Here is a 17,771-nt window from a genome sequence, read left to right as displayed (position 1 = left end):
CTTAATTACCCCCCAAAGTTCATTAATTACCCCCCTAAGGGCATTAATTGCCCTTATAAAGGCGTTAACTCGCACTGCGCATGCGCGAAACCCCGGGCGGACCTCGCACCACCGAGCTCGGCGGCCTGACCGCCTAGAGCGTCCACCCACCCCCCCCCCCCCCAAGCGCCGCCTTTCGCTCCCACCGCGCATGCGCTCCGCGAAGGCGCCAAACCGCGCACCACCGAGCGCGGCGGACTGACCCCCCTAGAGCGTCCCGCGCTTACCACCGAGCCGCGGCTAGAGCGGCTGCGCACAGCGCATGCGCAGCGCGCGCCCCCCCACCCGCGGCGGACCGCGCACCACCGAGCGCGGCGGAGCGGAGCCCTAGAGCGTCTCCCGCTCTCACCACAAAGTCGCGGGGGTACCGCGGTGCTATCCCATAGCCCCGGCTGTGCTAGAGCGGCTTCCGCCGCCGGGCCCGAGGCGGTTTCCGGTGCATGGCGGCGATGCCGGAGCTTCGCTTCAAACGCGTCGTGTCCGTAACGAGCGCGGATCCGGTACCGGGGGAACCGGGACGGGATCGGGGGGGCCCGGGGGGGACCCGGGGCCGTAACCGGCGCTTCCGCTGCGGCCCCAGCGCCACCCGGCCCAGAACCTGCTGAGCCCGGAGAGCGGCGGCCGCTGGAGGGCGGGAAAGGCCGGAGAGAAGCGGATCAGCGCCGAGCTGGAGGTGAGCGCGGGAGCGGGGCACGCCTGGGTCCCCTTTGGGGCACGCCTGGGTCCCTTTGGGGCATGCCTGGGTCCCCTTTGGGGCACTCTTGGGTTCCCTTCCCGGACGCCTGGGTCCCTTTGGGGCACTCTTGGGTCCCCTTGGGGCACGCCTGGGTCCCCTTGGGGCACGCCTGGGTCCCTTTGGGGCACGCCTGGGTCCCTTTGGGGCACGCCTGGGTCCCTTTGGGGCACGCCTGGGTCCCTTTGGGGCACGCCTGGGTCCCTTTGGGGCACGCCTGGGTCCCTTTGGGGCACGCCTGGGTCCCCTTCCCGAACTCCTGGGTCCCCTTTGGGGCACGCCTGGGTCCCCTTGGGGCACTCTTGGGTTCCCTCCCAAACTCCTGGGTCCCCTTTGGGGCACGCCTGGGTCCCCTTGGGGCACGCCTGGGTCCCCTTGGGCACTCTTGGGTTCCCTCTCGTACTCCTGGGTCCCCTTTGGGGCACGCCTGGGTCCCCTTTGGGGCACGCCTGGGTCCCCTTCCCGGACTCCTGGGTTCCCTCCCGAACTCCTGGGTCCCCTTGGGGCACGCCTGGGTTCCTTGGGGCACGCCTGGGTCCCCTTGGGACACTCTTGGGTTCCCTCCCGAACTCCTGGGTCCCTTTGGGGCACGCCTGGGTCCCTTTGGGGCACGCCTGGGTCCCCTTCCCGGACTCCTGGGTCCTCTCCACAGCATTGGGTTCCCTCCCTGTAGTTACTTTCCTGCACACCTGGGTTCCCTCCCTCGAACGCCTGGGTCCCCTTGGGGCACTCCTGGGTCCCCTCCTGAACACCTGGGTCCCTTGGGGTACTCCTGGGTCCCTCCCGAACACCTGGGTCCCTTGGGGCACTCCTGGGTCCCTCCCGAACACCTGGGTCCCTTGGGGCACTCCTGGGTCCCCTCCCGAACGCCTGGGTCCCCTCCCGAACGCCTGGGTCCCCTCCCGAACGCCTGGGTCCCCTCCCGGACGCCTGGCTCCCCCGGGGCACTCCTGGGTCCCCTCCCGGACGCCTGGCTCCCCAGCTGGCGGGGGAGGGGCCCATCCACTCCATCCACATCGGCAACGACGGTTCCGCCTTCGTGGAGGTTCTGGTGGGAAAAGCGGCCGGCGGCGACTTCCAGGTGACCTTGACCTTCCCGTGACCCTGACCCCCCCCCCCCCCCCCTTGACCTTGACCGCGCCGTGACCTTTGCCCTTTGCCCCCCAGGTGCTGCTGCCCACGGCCGCCTTCCTGTCGCCCAATGAGAGCCGGGCGGGGGCGGAGCTTGGGCGGGTGCGGCTCTTCGGGCCCCAATCGCTGGTGAGGGGCGTGGCCGCCGGGACCTGGGACCGCGTGCGATTGGTCTGCAGCCAACCCTACTGCCAGGTGGGCGGGGCCCGGACACCTGGGTCCCCTCCCGGACGCCTGGGTCTCTTCTGAAGTCCTGGCTGCCTGGGGCACTCCTGGGTCCCCTCCCGGACGCCTGGGTCCCCTCCCGGACGCCTGGGTCCCTCCTAAAGTCCTGGGTGCCTGGGGCACTCCTGGGTCCCCTCCCGGACGCCTGGGTCCCTCCTGAAGTCCTGGCTGCCTGGGGCACTCCTGGGTCCCCCCTCCCGAACGCCTGGGTCCCCCCTCCCGAACGCCTGGGTCCCCCCTCCCGAACGCCTGGGTCCCCCCTCCCGAACGCCTGGGTCCCCCCTCCCGAACGCCTGGGTCCTCCCCTATAATCCCTCCCCCGAACGCCTGGGTCCCTTCCCGAACGCCTGGGTCCCCTCCCTGAACTCCTGGCTCCCCCATAACTTATGTCTCTCTGTCCCGGACGCCTGGGTCCCCTCCCGGACGCCTGGGTCCCCCCGCAGACCCGCCCCTTCGGTCTCGCCTTCGTCCGGCTCTTCTCGCCCCCCGAGGATGCCCCCGCCGGCCCCTCCCCCCCCGTGAGTCTCCGCCCCTCCCCCCGCCCCTCCCCCTCCCCCCGTGACCTCTGACCCCTGAGCCGCCCCTCCCCCCAGAGCCGCCGCCTGGGGCCGTTCCGGCTGCGAGAGGGGGGGGCGAGCCCCCCCCGCCCCCCCGGCGCCCTGTTCTACTGCCGCCCCTCCCCCAGCGCCGGTGAGCCCCGCCCCGGACGCCTGGGTCCCTTTGCATGGGGGGGGAAGGGGGTCCCCGGACGCCTGGGTCCATTTTTGGGGGTCCCCGGATGCCTGGGTCCCTTTGCATGGGGGGGGAAGGGGGTCCCCGGACGCCTGGGTCCCTTTTTGGGGGGGTTCCCCGGACGCCTGGGTCCCTTTTTGGGGGTCCCCGGATGCCTGGGTCCCTTTGCATGGGGGGGAAGGGGGTCCCCGGACACCTGGGTCCCTTTTGGAGGGGTTTCTCGGACGCCTGGGTCCATTTTGGGGGGGGTTTCTCGGACACCTGGGTCCCTTTTTGGGGGTCCCCGGACGCCTGGGTCCCTTTGCATGATGGGGGAAGGGGTTCCCCGGACGCCTGGGTCCCTTTTGGGGGGGTTCCCCGGACACCTGGGTCCCTTTTTGGGGGTCCCCGGATGCCTGGGTCCCTTTTGGGGGGGGGTTCCCGGACACCTGGGTCCCTTTTTGGGCTTCCCCGGACGCCTGGGTCCCTTTGCCTGGGGGGCGGGGCAAGGAGGTCCCCGGACGCCTGGGTCCCTTTTGGGGGTCCCCGGACGCCTGGGTCCCGTTTGGGGAGGTTCCCCGGACTCCTGGGTCCCCTGTGTGGTGGGGCCCGGACGCCTGGGTCCCTCCCGGACGCCTGGGTCCCTCCCGGACGCCTGGGTCCCCTCTCTCCCCGCAGCCCCTCCCCCCGAGGCCCCGCCCGGTCCCAGTTTTGCCGCCGCTGCCCTCGGAGGCCAGGCCCCCAAGGTAGGCCACGCCCCCAAGGTAGGCCACGCCCCCATTGGCCACGCCCCCATTGGCCACGCCCCCCGAGGGGACCCAGGCGTCTGGCATCAATGAACCGCCTTGTTCTTCACCTCTAATTAATCCGTCACCTCCTTAATTATACCCCCTCCCATTCCTTAATTAACTCTTCCCTGCCCTTAATTAACACCCCAGCCCCTAATTACCCCCACAAGGGTCTTAATTACCCCCCTAACAATCTTAATTACTCCTGTTTAGGTCACTAATTACCCACCAGGAGTATTAATTAACCGCCTCCCAATGTCCTAATTGCCCTTCCCAGCCCTTAATTACTGCTTCAGGATATTAATTACATTTTTTTTCCCCTTAATTGGCCTCCCAGAGGTGTTAATTAGTTTCTTGGGGTTCTTAATTATGTCCGTTAGAGCTCTTAATTAGTGCCTTAAGTGTCTTTATAATTAATCCTTTAAGTGTCTTTATAATGAATCCCTCAAGTGTCTTTATGACGGAGCCTCGTTAGTGTCTAAGCTCTTAATTACTCTTGCAGGGGTACTAATTAGGGTGTTAATTAGGCTCCCCAGTGCTCTAATGAGGTCCCTGCAGCCCCTAATCGACACCAATTACTAATTAACAGCGATTACTAATTAACTTCCCCCCCCCAGGCCGCCAAGCGTCGCCCGTCGCCCAAAAGCAACGGGAAAGCGCCCAAAAGGGCCCGGACGCCTGGGTCCCCCACCCGGACGCCTGGGTCCCTTTCCCGGACGCCTGGGTCCCTTTCCCGGACGCCTGGGTCCCCCACCCGGACGCCTGGGTCCCCCAGGTCCCCCGGCCGGACGCCGGGGTCCCCCACCCGGACGCCTGGGTCCCCCAGGTCCCCCACCCGGACGCCGGGGTCCCCCACCCGGACGCCTGGGTCCCTCACCCGGACGCCTGGGTCCCCCACCCGGACGCCGGGGTCCGCGGTGCTGGGCGGGGTGGTGCTGGTGCTGAGCGGGTTCCAGAACCCCCTGAGGAGCCAATTGCGAGCGGCCGCGGCCGAGCTGGGCGCCGCCTACAGCCCCGATTGGACGGCGCGGAGCACCCACCTGGTGTGAGCGGGGACCCAGGAGTGCCCCAGGGGACCCAGGAGTGCCCCGGGGGACCCAGGAGTGCCCCTAGGGACCCGGGAGTGTGGGGAGGGACCCAGGAGTGCGGGAGGGGACCCGGGAGTGCCCCGGGGGACCCAGGAGTGCCCCAGGGACCCAGGAGTGCCCCAGGGGACCCGGGAGTGTGGGAGGGACCCAGGAGTGCCCCGGGGGACCCGGGAGTGCGGGAGGGACCCAGGAGTGCGGGAGGGGACCCAGGAGTGCCCCAGGGACCCGGGAGTGTGGGAGGGACCCAGGAGTTCGGGGAGGGACCCAGGAGTGCCCCCAGGGGACCCGGGAGTGCGGGAGGGACCCAGGAGTGCGGGGAGGGACCCAGGAGTGCCCCAGGGGACCCGGGAGTGCGGGAGGGACCCGGGAGTGCCCCTAGGGACCCGGGAGTGCCCCAGGGACCCAGGAGTGCGGGAGGAACCCAGGAGTGCCCCCAGGGACCCGGGAGTGTGGGGAGGGACCCAGGAGTGCCCCAGGGACCCGGGAGTGCCCCAGGGACCCGGGAGTGTGGGGAGGGACCCAGGAGTGCGGGAGGGGACCCAGGAGTGCCCCAGGGACCCGGGAATGCGGGGAGGGACCCGGGAGTGCCCCGGGGGACCCGGGAGTACCCCAGGGGACCCGGGAGTGCCCCGGGGGACCCGGGAGTGCGGGAGGGACCCAGGAGTGCCCCAGGGACCCGGGAGTGTGGGGAGGGACCCAGGAGTGCCCCAGGGACCCAGGAGTGCCCCCAGGGACCCAGGAGTGTGGGGAGGGACCCAGGAGTGCCTGAGGGACCCAGGAGTGCCCCCAGGGACCCAGGAGTGCCCCAGGGACCCGGGAGTGTGGGGAGGGACCCAGGAGTGCCTGAGGGACCCAGGAGTGCCCCAGGGACCCGGGAGTGTGGGGAGGGACCCAGGAGTTTGGGAAAGGGGTTACAGGGGAGGGACCCAGGAGTGCCCCGGGGAGTTCGGCGAGGGACCCAAGAGGTTGGCAAGGGGGGAACCCAGGCGTCCGAGGGACCCAGGCGTCCTGCGCTCCCCCAGGGCCGCGTTCCCGCGCACCCCCAAGGCCGCGGCCGCTCGTTCCGGGGGGGGATTCGTGCTGGGACCCGCCTGGATCTGGGACTGCCGGAGAGCGCGGCGCCGCCTGCCCGAGACACCGTGAGGACGCCCCGGCCACGCCCCCGCCACGCCCTGACCACGCCCCCGGCCACGCCCCCAGCCACGCCCCGGCCACGCCCCCAGCCACATCCCGGCCACACCCCCAGCCATGCCCCGGGCACGCCCCCAGCCATGCCCTGGCCACGCCCCCAGCCATGCCCTGGCCACGCCCCCACCACACCCTGGCCACACCCCCGCCGCAGGCTCCGCCCACCCCATCGGTGCCCATAGACATGGGGGGGGAGGCCACGCCCACTTTGGGACAGCGCTGGGGAGGCCACGCCCACCCGGGGGAGGAGTCACGGGGAGGCCACGCCCACCCTATTGAAACCCATTGGTGCCCATAAGAATGGGGGCTCGGGGGGGGGGGGTGGGGGGTGGGGTTAAGGGGAGGCCACGCCCCTTCCCCTACAGGTTACTGGAGGCCACGCCCCCGTTGGGAGGGGGCACGTGAGGCTCCGCCCACTCCATTGAAACCCATGGGGGTTGGGTCAAGGGGAGGCCACACCCACTTGGGAGGGGCTGGATGAAGCCACGCCCACGGGGGGGTGGGGGGGCGTGTCCCCATTGGCCGGGAGGGGTTGTGGCCACGCCCACCCGCGCGGGGCGGGTCCCACTCGGCCCCTCCCCCCGCAGGTACCTCCTGGATGGCTCCGCCTCTTCCGGCAGCGAGGGGGAGGGGCCGGAGGAAGCCCCGCCCACCGCCCGCCCTGCCCGCAAGGTAGCCGGACGCCTGGGTCCCTTCCCGGACGCCTGGGTCCCTGGGGTACTCCTGGGTCCCCTCCCGGACGCCTGGGTCCCCCCCGGACGCCTGGGTCCCTGGGGTACTCTTGGGTTCTCTCCCGGACGCCTGGGTCCCTGGGGCACTCCTGGGTCCTTGGGGCACTCCTGAGTCCCTCCCGGACTCCTGGTTCCCTTCTCGAACTCCTGGGTCCCTGGGGCACTCCTGGGTCCCCTCCCGGACGCCTGGGTCCCCCCCGGACGCCTGGGTCCCTGGGGTACTCTTGGGTTCTCTCCCGGACGCCTGGGTCCCTGGGGCACTCCTGGGTCCTTGGGGCACTCCTGAGTCCCTCCCGGACTCCTGGTTCCCTTCTCGAACTCCTGGGTCCCTGGGGCACTCCTGGGTCCCCTCCCGGACGCCTGGGTCCCTCCCGAACTCCTGGGTCCCTCCCAGGTCCCTCCCGGACTCCTGGTTCCCCTCCCAAGCTTCTGGGTCCCTGGGGCACGCCTGGGTCCCCCCCCGGACGCCTGGGTCCCCTCCTCACCCCTCCCCCTTTTCTCTCTTTCAGGCCCCTCCCCCGCCCGACCCCGTGACCCCCGTGACCTCTGACCCCCCGGGTAGGACACGCCCCTCCCCCCAACCCCACAAAGGGGACCCAGGCGTCCGGGAGGGACCCCGGAGTGCCCCGGGGAACCCAGGCGTCCGGGCCGCCACCCATCCCCCTCTCTTCCAGGTTCCGATTCGGGCGACGACAACGACCAATCAGACGGGTGAGTGGGCGGGGCCCGGACGCCTGGGTCCCCCGGGGGCACTCCTGGGTCCCTCCCGGACGCCTGGGTCCCCTCTCACCCCTCCCCCCAACCAGGGACGATCCCTACGGAGGCTCCACCGAGGAAAACAGCGAAGAGGAGGAGGAGGAGGAGCCCATCCCCCCCCTGCCCGGTACGGCCGGACGCCTGGGTCCCGTCCCGGACGCCTGGGTCCCTTGGGGCACTCCTGGGTCCCTGGGGCACTCCTGGGTCCCCTCCCGAATGCCGGGGTCCCTGAGGCACTCCTGGGTCCCTTGGGGCACTCCTGGGTCCCTGGGGCACTCCTGGGTCCCCTCCCGAACACCGGGGTCCCTGAGGCACTCCTGGGTCCCTCCTGAACTCCTGGGTCCCCTCCTGAACTTTTGGGCCCCTTGGGGCACTCCTGGGTTCCCTCCCGAACGCCGGGGTCCCTGAGGCACTCCTGGGTCCCCTCCCGAACTCCTGGGTTCCTTGGGGCACTCCTGGGTCCCCTCCCGAACTCCTGGGTCCCTGGGGCACTCCTGGGTCCCTCCCGAACTCCTGGCTCCCTTGGGGCACTCCTGGGTCCCTCCCGGACTCCTGGCTCCCTTGGGGCACTCCTGGGTCCCCTCCCGAACTCCTGGGTTCCTTGGGGCACTCCTGGGTCCCCTCCCGAACTCCTGGGTCCCTTGGGGCACTCCTGGGTCCCTTGGGGCACTCCTGGGTCCCTCCCGAACTCCTGGCTCCCTTGGGGCACTCCTGGGTCCCTTGGGGCACTCCTGGGTCCCTCCCGAACGCCGGGGTCCTTCTCTCCCCCCTCCCCCGCAGATTTTTTCCGGGACCAAAGTTTCTTTTTCCACGGCGACTTCCCGGCGGGGGAGGGGCGGCTGCTGCGGCGCTACGTGGTGGCGTTCGGGGGGTGAGCGGCTGGGGGTGGGGGGACTGGGGGGACTGGGGGGACTGGGGGGGACTGGGGGGGACTGGGGGGGACTGGGAGATACTGGGAGGGAACTGGGAGGGACTGGGATATACTGGGAGGGAACTGGGAGGGAACCGGTGAGACTGGGAGGGACTGGGAGGGACTGGGATGAACTGGAAGATACTGGGAGGGAACGGGATATACTGGGAGGGAACTGGGAGGGACTAGGAGGGAACTGGGAGGGACTGGGAGGGAACTGGGAGATACTGGGAGGGACTGGGACGAACTGGGAGAGAACTGGGAGGGAACTGGGATGAGCTGGAAGATACTGGGAGGGACTGGGATATACTGGGAGAGAACTGGGAGGGATTGGGATATACTGGGAGGGAACTGGGAGGGACTGGGATATACTGGGAGGGAACTGGGAGGGACTGGGATATACTGGGAGGGAACTGGGAGGGACGGGGATATACTGGGAGGGAACTGGGAGGGACTAGGGGGGACTGGGAGGGACTGGGATATACTGGGAGGGACTGGGAGATACTGGGAGGGAACCGGTGAGACTGAGAGGGGCTGGGATGAACTGGAAGATACTGGGAGGGACCTGGGAGGGACTGGGAGGGAACTGGGAGATACTGGGAGGGACTGGGATGAACTGGGAGAGAACTGGGATGAGCTGGAAGATACTGGGAGGGACTGGGATATACTGGGAGAGAACTGGGAGGGACTGGGATGAACTGGGACGGAAGCGGTGAGACTGGGAGGGCACTGGGAGAGGGATGGGAGAACTGGGATGTACTGGGAGGGTCAATGGGGGAGACTGGGAGGTAACTGGTTTATACTGGGAGGGAACTGGGGGGGACTGGGAGGGTCATTGGGGGGAACTGGGAGGTAACTGGTTTATACTGGGAGGGAACTGGGATGTACTGGGAGGGACTGGGAGATACTGGGAAGGAACTGGGATGGGAATGAGGCAACTGGGATGTACTGGGAGGGAACCGGTGGGACTGGGAGAGAACTGAGGGAAACTGGGAGATACTGGGGCGGAACTGGGAGGGGAACTGGTTTATACTGGGAGGGAACTGGGGGCAACTGGGAGATACTGGGACGGAACTGAGAGGGGAACTGGTTTATACTGGAATATACTGGGAGTCACTGGGATGAACTTTATTGTGGTCCATACTGGTTCGTTATGGTCCATACTGGTTTGTGTCGGTCTCTATTGGTTTATCGTGGTCCCTGCTGGTTGGTACTGGTTGGTTATGGTCCGTACTGGTCCGTACTGGTCGGTACTGGTCCGTACTGGTCGGTACTGGTCGGTACTGGTCGGTACTGGTCTGTACTGGTTTGTACTGGTTTGTACTGGTCGGTACTGGTCGGTACTGGTCGGTACTGGTCGGTACTGGTCGGTACTGGTCGGTACTGGTCCATACTGGTCGGTACTGGTTGGCACTGGTTTGTACTGGTTTGTACTGGTCGGCAGGTCCGTGGCCCCGTACATGAGCGACTCGGTGACCCACGTGGTGACGGCACAGGAGTGCGCCCCGGCCTTCGAGGAGGTGGGCGGGGCCCGGACGCCTGGGTCCCCTCCCGGACGCCTGGGTCCCTGGGGCACTCCTGGGTCCCTCCCGAACTCCTGGGTCCCTGGGGCACTCCTGGGTCCCCTCCCGAACTCCTGGGTCCCTGGGGCACTCCTGGGTCCCCTCCCGAACTCCTGAGTCCCTGGGGCACTCCTGGGTCCCCTCCCGAACTCCTGGGTCCCTGGGGCACTCCTGGGTCCCCCCGCACTCCTGGGTCCCCTCCCGAACTCCTGGGTCCCCTCCCGAACTCCTGGGTCCCCTCCCGAACTCCTGAGTCCCTGGGGCACTCCTGGGTCCCCCCCCGGACGCCTGGGTCCCTCCCGAACTCCTGGGTCCCCTCCCAGACGCCTGGGTCCCTCCCGAACTCCTGGGTCCCTCCCGAACTCCTGGGTCCCCTCCCGAACTCCTGGGTCCCCTCCTGGACGCCTGGGTCCCTCCCGAATGCCTGGGTCCCTCCGGACACCTGGGTCCCCTCCCGGACGCCTGGGTCCCTGGGGCACTCCTGGGTCCCTCCCGAACTCCTGGGTCCCCTCCCGAACTCCTGGGTCCCCTCCTGGACGCCTGGGTCCCCCCCGAACTCCTGGGTCCCTTCCCGAACTCCTGGGTCCCTCCCGAACTCCTGGGTCCCTCCCGAACTCCTGGGTCCCTGGGGCACTCCTGGGTCCCTCCTGAACTCCTGGGTCCCTGGGGCACTCCTGGGTCCCTCCCGAACTCCTGGGTCCCTCCCGAACTCCTGGGTCCCTCCCGCACTCCTGGGTCCCTGGGGCACTCCTGGGTCCCTCCCGAACTCCTGGGTCCCTCCCGCACTCCTGGCTCCCTGGGGCACTCCTGGGTCCCTCCCGAACTCCTGGGTCCCCCCCCGGACGCCTGGGTCCCTCCCGAACTCCTGGGTCCCCTCCCAAACTCCTGGGTCCCCTCCGGAACGCCTGGGTCCCTCCTGAACTCCTGAGTCCCTGGGGCACTCCTGGGTCCCCTCCCAAACTCCTGGGTCCCCTCCCGAACTCCTGGGTCCCTGGGGCACTCCTGGGTCCCCCCCCGGACGCCTGGGTCCCTCCCGCACTCCTGGCTCCCTGGGGCACTCCCGTGTCCTCCAGTGGGCGGGGCGAAGCGCGCGGGGGGGGGGGGGGGGGGCGTGTCCTGACGGCGGCCCCGCCCCCAGGCGCTGGAGCTCCGCCCCTCGCTGACCTTCGTGCGCCCCCATTGGCTGCGGCTGTGCGGGGAGCAGCAGCGCCCCCTGCCGGCCCCGCCCTTCGCCGTGCGCCCGTGACCCCGCGCTGACCTCGGCGGGCCCGCGCCGTGACGTCATCAGCCCACCCTCCCCTCCCCGCTTCCGGGCATTTTGGGGCAAATTAAAGCGCTTTTCGGGCAATAAACGGCGGTTCTGGGGTCACTTTGGGGGGGGGGGGGGGGGTGTTGCCCTTTTAAGAGGCGCCGCCCCTTTAAGAGCGGCGGCGGTTTGAGGTGGGGTCCGTCCTGGGGGGTGTTGCCCTTTTAAGGGGCGCTGCCGCTTTAAGAGGCGTTTTGCGCTTTAAGGGTGTCCCCCCCCATGAGGACATTTCCCTTTGAAGAGGCGTTGCCCTTTTAACTCTGTCCCCACTAAGCGCGTTGCCGCTTTAAGAGGCGTTGCCGCTTTAAGGTGGTCCCCACAAAGCGGGCATTGCCCTTTTAAGTGGCTTCGCCCTTTTAAGACTGTCCCCACTTGGCGCGTTGCCCTTTTAAGGGGCGTTGCCACTTTAAGCCTGTCCCCACTAACGGCGTTGCCCCTTTAAGAGGCGTCGCCGCTTTAAGCGGAGGCCCCGCCCCCTTCGCGGCTCTTAAAGGTCCCGCGCGCTCCCGGAAGTGCCGCCGCCGCCATGTTGCTCCGCCGGGTCCCCCGCGCGGTCGCGATCGCTCGCGGTGTCGCGACAGGACGGGAGACCGGAAACTGCTGCTGCGGCAGGTGCGGGCGGCCGGACGCCTGGGTCCCCCCCGAACTCCTGGGTCCCTCCCGAACTCCTGGGTCCCCCCCGAACGCCTGGGTCCCCTCCCGAACTCCTGGGTCCCCCCCGAACTCCTGGGTCCCCTCCCGAACTCCTGGGTCCCTCCCGAACTCCTGGGTCCCCCCCGAACTCCTGGGTCCCTCCCGAACTCCTGGGTCCCCCCCGAACTCCTGGGTCCCTCCCGAACTCCTGGGTCCCTCCCGAACTCCTGGGTCCCCCCCCGAACTCCTGGGTCCCCCCCCGAACTCCTGGGTCCCTTCCCGAACTCCTGGGTCCCTCCCGAACTCCTGGGTCCCCCCCGAACTCCTGGGTCCCTCCCGAACTCCTGGGTCCCCCCCGAACTCCTGAGTCCTCTCCCGAACTCCTGGGTCCCTTCCCGAACTCCTGGGTCCCCCCCGAACTCCTGGGTCCCCTCCCGAACTCCTGGGTCCCCCCCGAACTCCTGGGTCCCCCCCGAACTCCTGGGTCCCTCCCGAACTCCTGGGTCCCTCCCGAACTCCTGGGTCCCCCCCGAACTCCTGGGTCCCTCCCGAACTCCTGGGTCCCTCCCGAACTCCTGGGTCCCTTCCCGAACTCCTGGGTCCCTCCCGAACTCCTGGGTCCTTCCCCGAACTCCTGGGTCCCCCCCGAACTCCTGGGTCCCCTCCCGAACTCCTGGGTCCCTCCCGAACTCCTGGGTCCCTTCCTGGACGCCTGGGTCCCTCTATGGGAGAGGGAGGGGTGAGAGGTCACGGCGGGGTCACCCGGACGCCTGGGTCCGTCCCGGACGCCTGGGTCCCTTCCGGACGCCTGGGTCCGGTATAAGACTGGGAGGGGAGGGGGGTGGGATGAAGGGACCCAGGCGTTCGGGAGGGACCCAGGCGTCCGGGCGCAGCTGTTCGAGCCGGTTTCCTGCACGTTCACGTACGTCGTCGCCGACGCGCGGTCGCGTGACGCCGTGGTGATCGATCCCGTCCTGGAGACGGTGCCCAGAGACCTGAAACTGCTGCGGGAGCTGCAGCTCAACGTGCGCTGGGCCGGTGAGCCGGACGCCTGGGTCCCCTCCCGGACGCCTGGGTCCCTCCCGAACACTTCGGTCCCTCCCGGACGCCTGGGTCCCTCCCGGACGCCTGGGTCCCTCCCGGACGCCTGGGTCCCTCCGAAACTCCTGGGTTCCCTCCCGGACGCCTGGGTCCCTCCCGAACGCCTGGGTCCCCCCCGGACGCCTGGGTCCCTTCTGAACTCCTGGGTCCCTCCCGGACGCCTGGGTCCCTTCCCGGACGCCTGGGTCCTTTCCCGGATGCCTGGGTCCCCCCCAGACGCCTGGGTCCCCCCCCGGACGCCTGGGTCCTTTCCCGGATACCTGGGTCTCTCCCGGACGCCTGGGTCCCTCCTGGGTCCCCCCTGGACGCCTGGGTCCCTCCCGAACACCTCGGTCCCCCCCGGACGCCTGGGTCCCTCCCGAACTCCTGGGTCCCTCCCGAACACCTCGGTCCCCCCCGGACGCCTGGGTCCCCCCCGGACGCCTGGGTCCCTCCCCGCAGTGAACACCCACGTGCACGCGGACCACGTGACGGGCTCGGGCTCGCTGCGCGCCGCGCTCTGCTGCCCCACGGCCATTTCCGGCGCCAGCGGCGCCCGCGCCGACCGGCTGCTGGGGGAGGGGGACGAGCTGCCGTTCGGGGCCTTCGTGAGTGGGGGAGGGGCGGCGGGGGGAGGGGCCCTGCGGCGCGGGGGAGGGGCTGGGGACGGGGGGGGAGGGGTTTCCTGAAGGGGGGAGGGGCTTGGGGGAGGGGGAGGGGCTGGGGGGGAGGGGCAGCGATTGGGGGAGGGGTGTATTTGGATGGGGGAGGGGCTGCGGGGGGGGTGGGGGGTGGGGTGGGGGAGGGGTGTCCCCCCCGCTCAAACTCCTGTCTCCCCCGGACGCCTGTTTCCCCCGGGGCACTCCTGGGTCCCCCATAACTCTTGTCTCCCTGGGGCACTCCTGGCTCCCCGGGGCACTCCTGGGTCCCCTGGGGCACTCCTGGCTCCCTGGGGCACTCCTGGGTCCCTGGGCACTCCTGGCTCCCCGGGGCACTTCTGGGTCCCGGGGCACTCCTGGGTCCCCCATAACTCCTGTCTCCCCCGTTCTCCTGGCTCCCCGGGGCACTCCTGGGTCCCCTGGGGCACTCCTGGGTCCCTCCCAAACTCCTGTCTCCCTGGGGCACTCCTGGGTCCCCTGGGGCACTCCTGGCTCCCTGGGGCACTCCTGGGTCCCAGGGCACTCCTGGGTCCCCCATAACTCCTGTCTCCCCCGTTCTCCTGTCTCCCCGGGGCACTCCTGGGTCCGGGGCACTCCTGGGTCCCGGGGCACTCCTGGCTCCCTGGGGCACTCCTGGGTCCCCCATAACTCCTGTCTCCCCTGTTCTCTTGTCTCCCCGGGGCACTCCTGGGTCCCTGGGGCACTCCTGGGTCCCGGGGCACTCCTGGCTCCCTGGGGCACTCCTGGGTCCCCCATAACTCCTGTCTCCCCCGTTCTCCTATCTCCCTGGGGCACTCCTGGGTCCCGGGGCACTCCTGGGTCCCGGGGCACTCCTGGGTCCCCGCGGAGCAGGCGCTGCGTGTGCGCCCCACCCCCGGCCACACGCCCGGCTGCGTCACCCTGGTCCTGGACGACGAGTCGGCCGCGTTCACGGGGGACGCGCTGCTGATCCGCGGCTGCGGGCGCACGGACTTCCAGCGCGGTGCGGCGGCCGGGGGGCTGGGGGGACTGGGGGGACTGGGAGAGACTGGGAGAGACTGGGAGGGACTGGGAGGGACTGGGAGGGTCAATGGGGGGACTGGGGGGGACTGGGAGGGGACTGGGAGGGACTGGGAGGGACTGGGAGGAACTGGGAGGAACTGGGAGGGACTGGGAGGAACTGGGAGGGAACTGGGAGGGACTGGGAGGGAACTGGGAGGGACTGGGAGGGACTGGGAGGGACTGGGGTCACTGGGATGAACTGGGATGGACTGGGATGGACTGGGGTCACTGGGATGAACTGGGATGGACTGGGATGGACTGGGGTCACTGGGATGAACTGGGATGGACTGGGATGAACTGGGGTCACTGGGATGGACTGGGATGAACTGGGATGGACTGGGGTCACTGGGATGAACTGGGGTCACTGGGATGAACAGGGATGGACTGGGATGAACTGGGGTCACTGGGATGGACTGGGATGAACTGGGATGGACTGGGATGAACTGGGGTCACTGGGATGGACTGGGATGAACTGGGATGGACTGGGATGAACTCGGGTCACTGGGATGAACTGGGATGGATTGGGATGAACTGGGGTCACTGGGATGAACTGGGGTCACTGGGATGAACTGGGATGGACTGGTTTGAACTGGGGTCACTGGTGACACTGGGTTCATTGGGCGCAGTTTGGGGGGAGGTGAATGGAACAGCGGTTGCCGTGGTGACCGGTCGCCATGGCGACGGCTGTTCCCCCGCCCCCGCCGGGTACCCGGTTGCCGCGGCGACCGGTTGCCGTGGTGACCGTTGCCATGGCGACCCTGGCAGGCTGCCCGCGCACCCTGTACCGCTCCATCCACCAGCAAATCTTCTCTTTGCCCGAAACCTGCGAGATTTACCCCGGACACGATTATTGCGGTGGGGGGCGGGGGGGGGTCGGGGGAAGGGACCCAGGAGTTCGGGGCGGGGGGGGATGGGGGGGAATTTGGGGGGGATTTGGGGGTTATTGGGGATGGGGGGTTGAGTTGGGGGGCAGATTGGGGGGGATTTGGGGGTTATTTGGGATGGGGGGGTCAGTTGGGGGGCAGATTTGGGGGGGATTTGGGGGTTATTGGGGATGGGGGGTCAGTTGGGGGGCAGATTTGGGGGGGATTTGGGGGTTATTGGGGATGGGGGGTCAGTTGGGGGGCAGATTTGGGGGGATTTGGGGGTTATTGGGGATGGGGGGTCAGTTGGGGGGCAGATTTGGGGGGGATTTGGGGGTTATTGGGGATGGGGGGTCAGTTGGGGGGCAGATTTGGGGGGGATTTGGGGGTTATTGGGGATGGGGGGTCAGTTGGGGGGCAGATTTGGGGGGGATTTGGGGGTTATTGGGGATGGGGGGTCAGTTGGGGGGCAGATTTGGGGGGATTTTGGGGTTATTGGGGATGGGGGGTCAGTTGGGGGGCAGATTTGGGGGGGATGGGGGGGTTGGGGGGATATGGGGGGGATGGGGAGGGTCAAATGTGGGGCTGTTGGGGGGGACGTGGGGGCGGTTGTGGGGCCGGGGGGTGAGCTGGGGGTCGGGGGGGGGTCGGGGGGGCTGACCCCGCCCCGCCCCTCCCCCCGCAGGCCACACGGTGTCCACGGTGGGGGAGGAGAAGCGGCTGAACCCGCGGCTGACGCTGAGCCCCGACGACTTCGTGAGGGTGATGGAGGGGCTGGCGCTGCCCCGGCCCCGCATCATGGGTGCGCAGGACGCCTGGGTCCCCTCCCGGACTCCTGGGTCCCTGGGGCACTCCTGGGTCCCCTCCCGGACTCCTGGGTCCCTTCCTGAACTCCTGGGTCCCTGGGGCACTCCTGGGTCCCCTCCCGGACTCCTGGGTCCCCTCCCGGACTCCTGGGTCCCTTCCTGAACTCCTGGGTCCCTGGGGCACTCCTGGGTCCCTCCCGAACTCCTGGGTCCCTGGGGCACTCCTGGGTCCCTCCCGAACTCCTGGGTCCCTGGGGCACTCCTGGGTCCCTCCCGAACTCCTGGGTCCCTGGGGCACTCCTGGGTCCCCTCCCAGACTCCCGGGTCCCTCCTGAACTCCTGGGTCCCTGGGGCACTCCTGGGTCCCTCCCGAACTCCTGGGTCCCTGGGGCACTCCTGGGTCCCCTCCCGGATGCCTGGGTCCCTGGGGCACTCCTGGGTCCCCTCCCGGACTCCTGGGTCCCTTCCCGGACTCCTGGGTCCCTCCTGAACTCCTGGGTCCCTGGGGCACTCCTGGGTCCCTCCCGGACTCCTGGGTCCCCTCCCGGACTCCTGGGTCCCCTCCCGAACTCCTGGGTCCCTCCCGAACTCCTGGGTCCCTGGGGCACTCCTGGGTCCGTCCCGAACTCCTGGGTCCCTGGGGCACTCCTGGGTCCCTCCCGAACTCCTGTGTCCCCTCTAACCCCGCCCCTTCCCCTCCAGATGTCGCCGTTCCCGCCAATCTCCGCTGCGGGATCCAGGATGACGTCGCTTAGCCACGCCCCCTCCCCAGACCACGCCCCCTCTCCAGACCACGCCCCCTCCCGCACTCCTGGGTCCCCGACTCAATAAAATGAAACGACCGGGGGCCCCAAAAACCCAAAACCGGGTGGATTTTTTGGGGGTCTAAAACACCCAAAAAAAGGGGAAAATTCCTCCGCAGCCGATTTTTTTAAACGGGATTTTTTTCGCCGAAATCCGCAGTTTTTAACTCAAAAAAAAAAAAGCCCCGGTTGGGTTTTAATTCAGCGGGCGGGAGGCGGGGAGCGCGAGGGGCGTGGCCACGGGGGAGCGGCGCCCGCTGATTGGTCGAGCCGGCGGCTGGGCGGGGCGGTGCTGCTTGGGGGCGTGGCCTCGGGAGAACGGCGCCCGCTGATTGGTCGAGCTGCCGGCTGGGCGGGAGGGAGGCGGTTCTTGCGAGGGGCGTGGCCTAGAGGGAACGGCGCTCGCTGATTGGCCGAGCCGCCGCGAGGGGGCGGAGCCAGCGCTCGCTGGGGGCGTGGCCACGGGGAACGGCGCGCGGTTCGTTCGGACCCTTTTCAGCCCCAATTTCGCCGCTTTTCGCCCCAATTTCGCTCTATTTCGTCTCAATTTGGCCCCGATTCGCTGCATTTTGGGGCTTGCCGGCGCCGTTTAACAGCGTTTTGGCCCGTTTTGACCCTTTTTAGCCCCATTTTCGCCCTTTTTAGCCCCAATTTTGCCCCTTTTTGCCCCATTTTCGCTCGATTTTGGCCCATTTTGACCCTTTTTAGCCCCATTTTG

At 68.7% G+C, this 17,771-nt stretch overlaps 2 protein-coding genes across 2 annotated transcripts; both read left to right on the top strand.

Moving 5' to 3' along the window:
• The first annotated feature begins 463 nt into the window (after nt 1–463).
• On the top strand, nt 464–11,202 carry LOC136000705 (DNA repair protein XRCC1-like). Its single transcript, XM_065654642.1, has 16 exons — nt 464–539; nt 620–712; nt 1,755–1,853; nt 1,940–2,098; nt 2,572–2,646; nt 2,722–2,818; nt 3,518–3,585; nt 4,245–4,672; nt 5,738–5,854; nt 6,491–6,575; nt 7,144–7,192; nt 7,309–7,345; nt 7,441–7,517; nt 8,171–8,261; nt 9,745–9,820; nt 11,001–11,202. The coding sequence occupies exons 1-16, from the start codon at nt 480–482 to the stop codon at nt 11,106–11,108; spliced, it is 1,719 nt and encodes a 572-aa protein (XP_065510714.1). The 5' UTR covers nt 464–479; the 3' UTR covers nt 11,109–11,202.
• Nucleotides 11,203–11,387: 185 nt separating this feature from the next.
• Nucleotides 11,388–17,164, top strand: LOC136000651 (persulfide dioxygenase ETHE1, mitochondrial-like). The gene is made up of 8 exons (XM_065654581.1): nt 11,388–11,413; nt 11,612–11,780; nt 12,695–12,839; nt 13,344–13,489; nt 14,393–14,522; nt 15,347–15,436; nt 16,130–16,246; nt 16,953–17,164. Exons 1-8 carry the CDS (start codon nt 11,388–11,390, stop codon nt 17,003–17,005), a joined length of 876 nt encoding a protein of 291 aa, XP_065510653.1. The 3' UTR covers nt 17,006–17,164.
• The last annotated feature ends 607 nt before the right edge of the window (nt 17,165–17,771 follow it).

Source organism: Caloenas nicobarica, chromosome 34 (genome assembly GCF_036013445.1).
Source record: "Caloenas nicobarica isolate bCalNic1 chromosome 34, bCalNic1.hap1, whole genome shotgun sequence".
NCBI lineage: Eukaryota > Metazoa > Chordata > Aves > Columbiformes > Columbidae > Caloenas > Caloenas nicobarica.
Note: the sequence above shows the minus strand (reverse complement) of the source record. Positions and strands in the feature narration are given on the sequence as shown.

Coding starts and splice junctions, on each gene's coding strand:
- LOC136000705 (XM_065654642.1), top strand. CDS start 480: ATGGCGGCGATGCCGGAGCTTCGCTTCAAACGCGTCGTGTCCGTAACG. Junction 540..619: donor CCGTAACGAGCGCGGATCCG/GTACCGGGGGAA, acceptor CTGCGGCCCCAG/CGCCACCCGGCCCAGAACCT. Junction 3,586..4,244: donor TCGGAGGCCAGGCCCCCAAG/GTAGGCCACGCC, acceptor TCCCCCCCCCAG/GCCGCCAAGCGTCGCCCGTC.
- LOC136000651 (XM_065654581.1), top strand. CDS start 11,388: ATGAGGACATTTCCCTTTGAAGAGGC. Junction 11,414..11,611: donor ACATTTCCCTTTGAAGAGGC/GTTGCCCTTTTA, acceptor TGCCCCTTTAAG/AGGCGTCGCCGCTTTAAGCG. Junction 11,781..12,694: donor GGAAACTGCTGCTGCGGCAG/GTGCGGGCGGCC, acceptor GTCCGGGCGCAG/CTGTTCGAGCCGGTTTCCTG.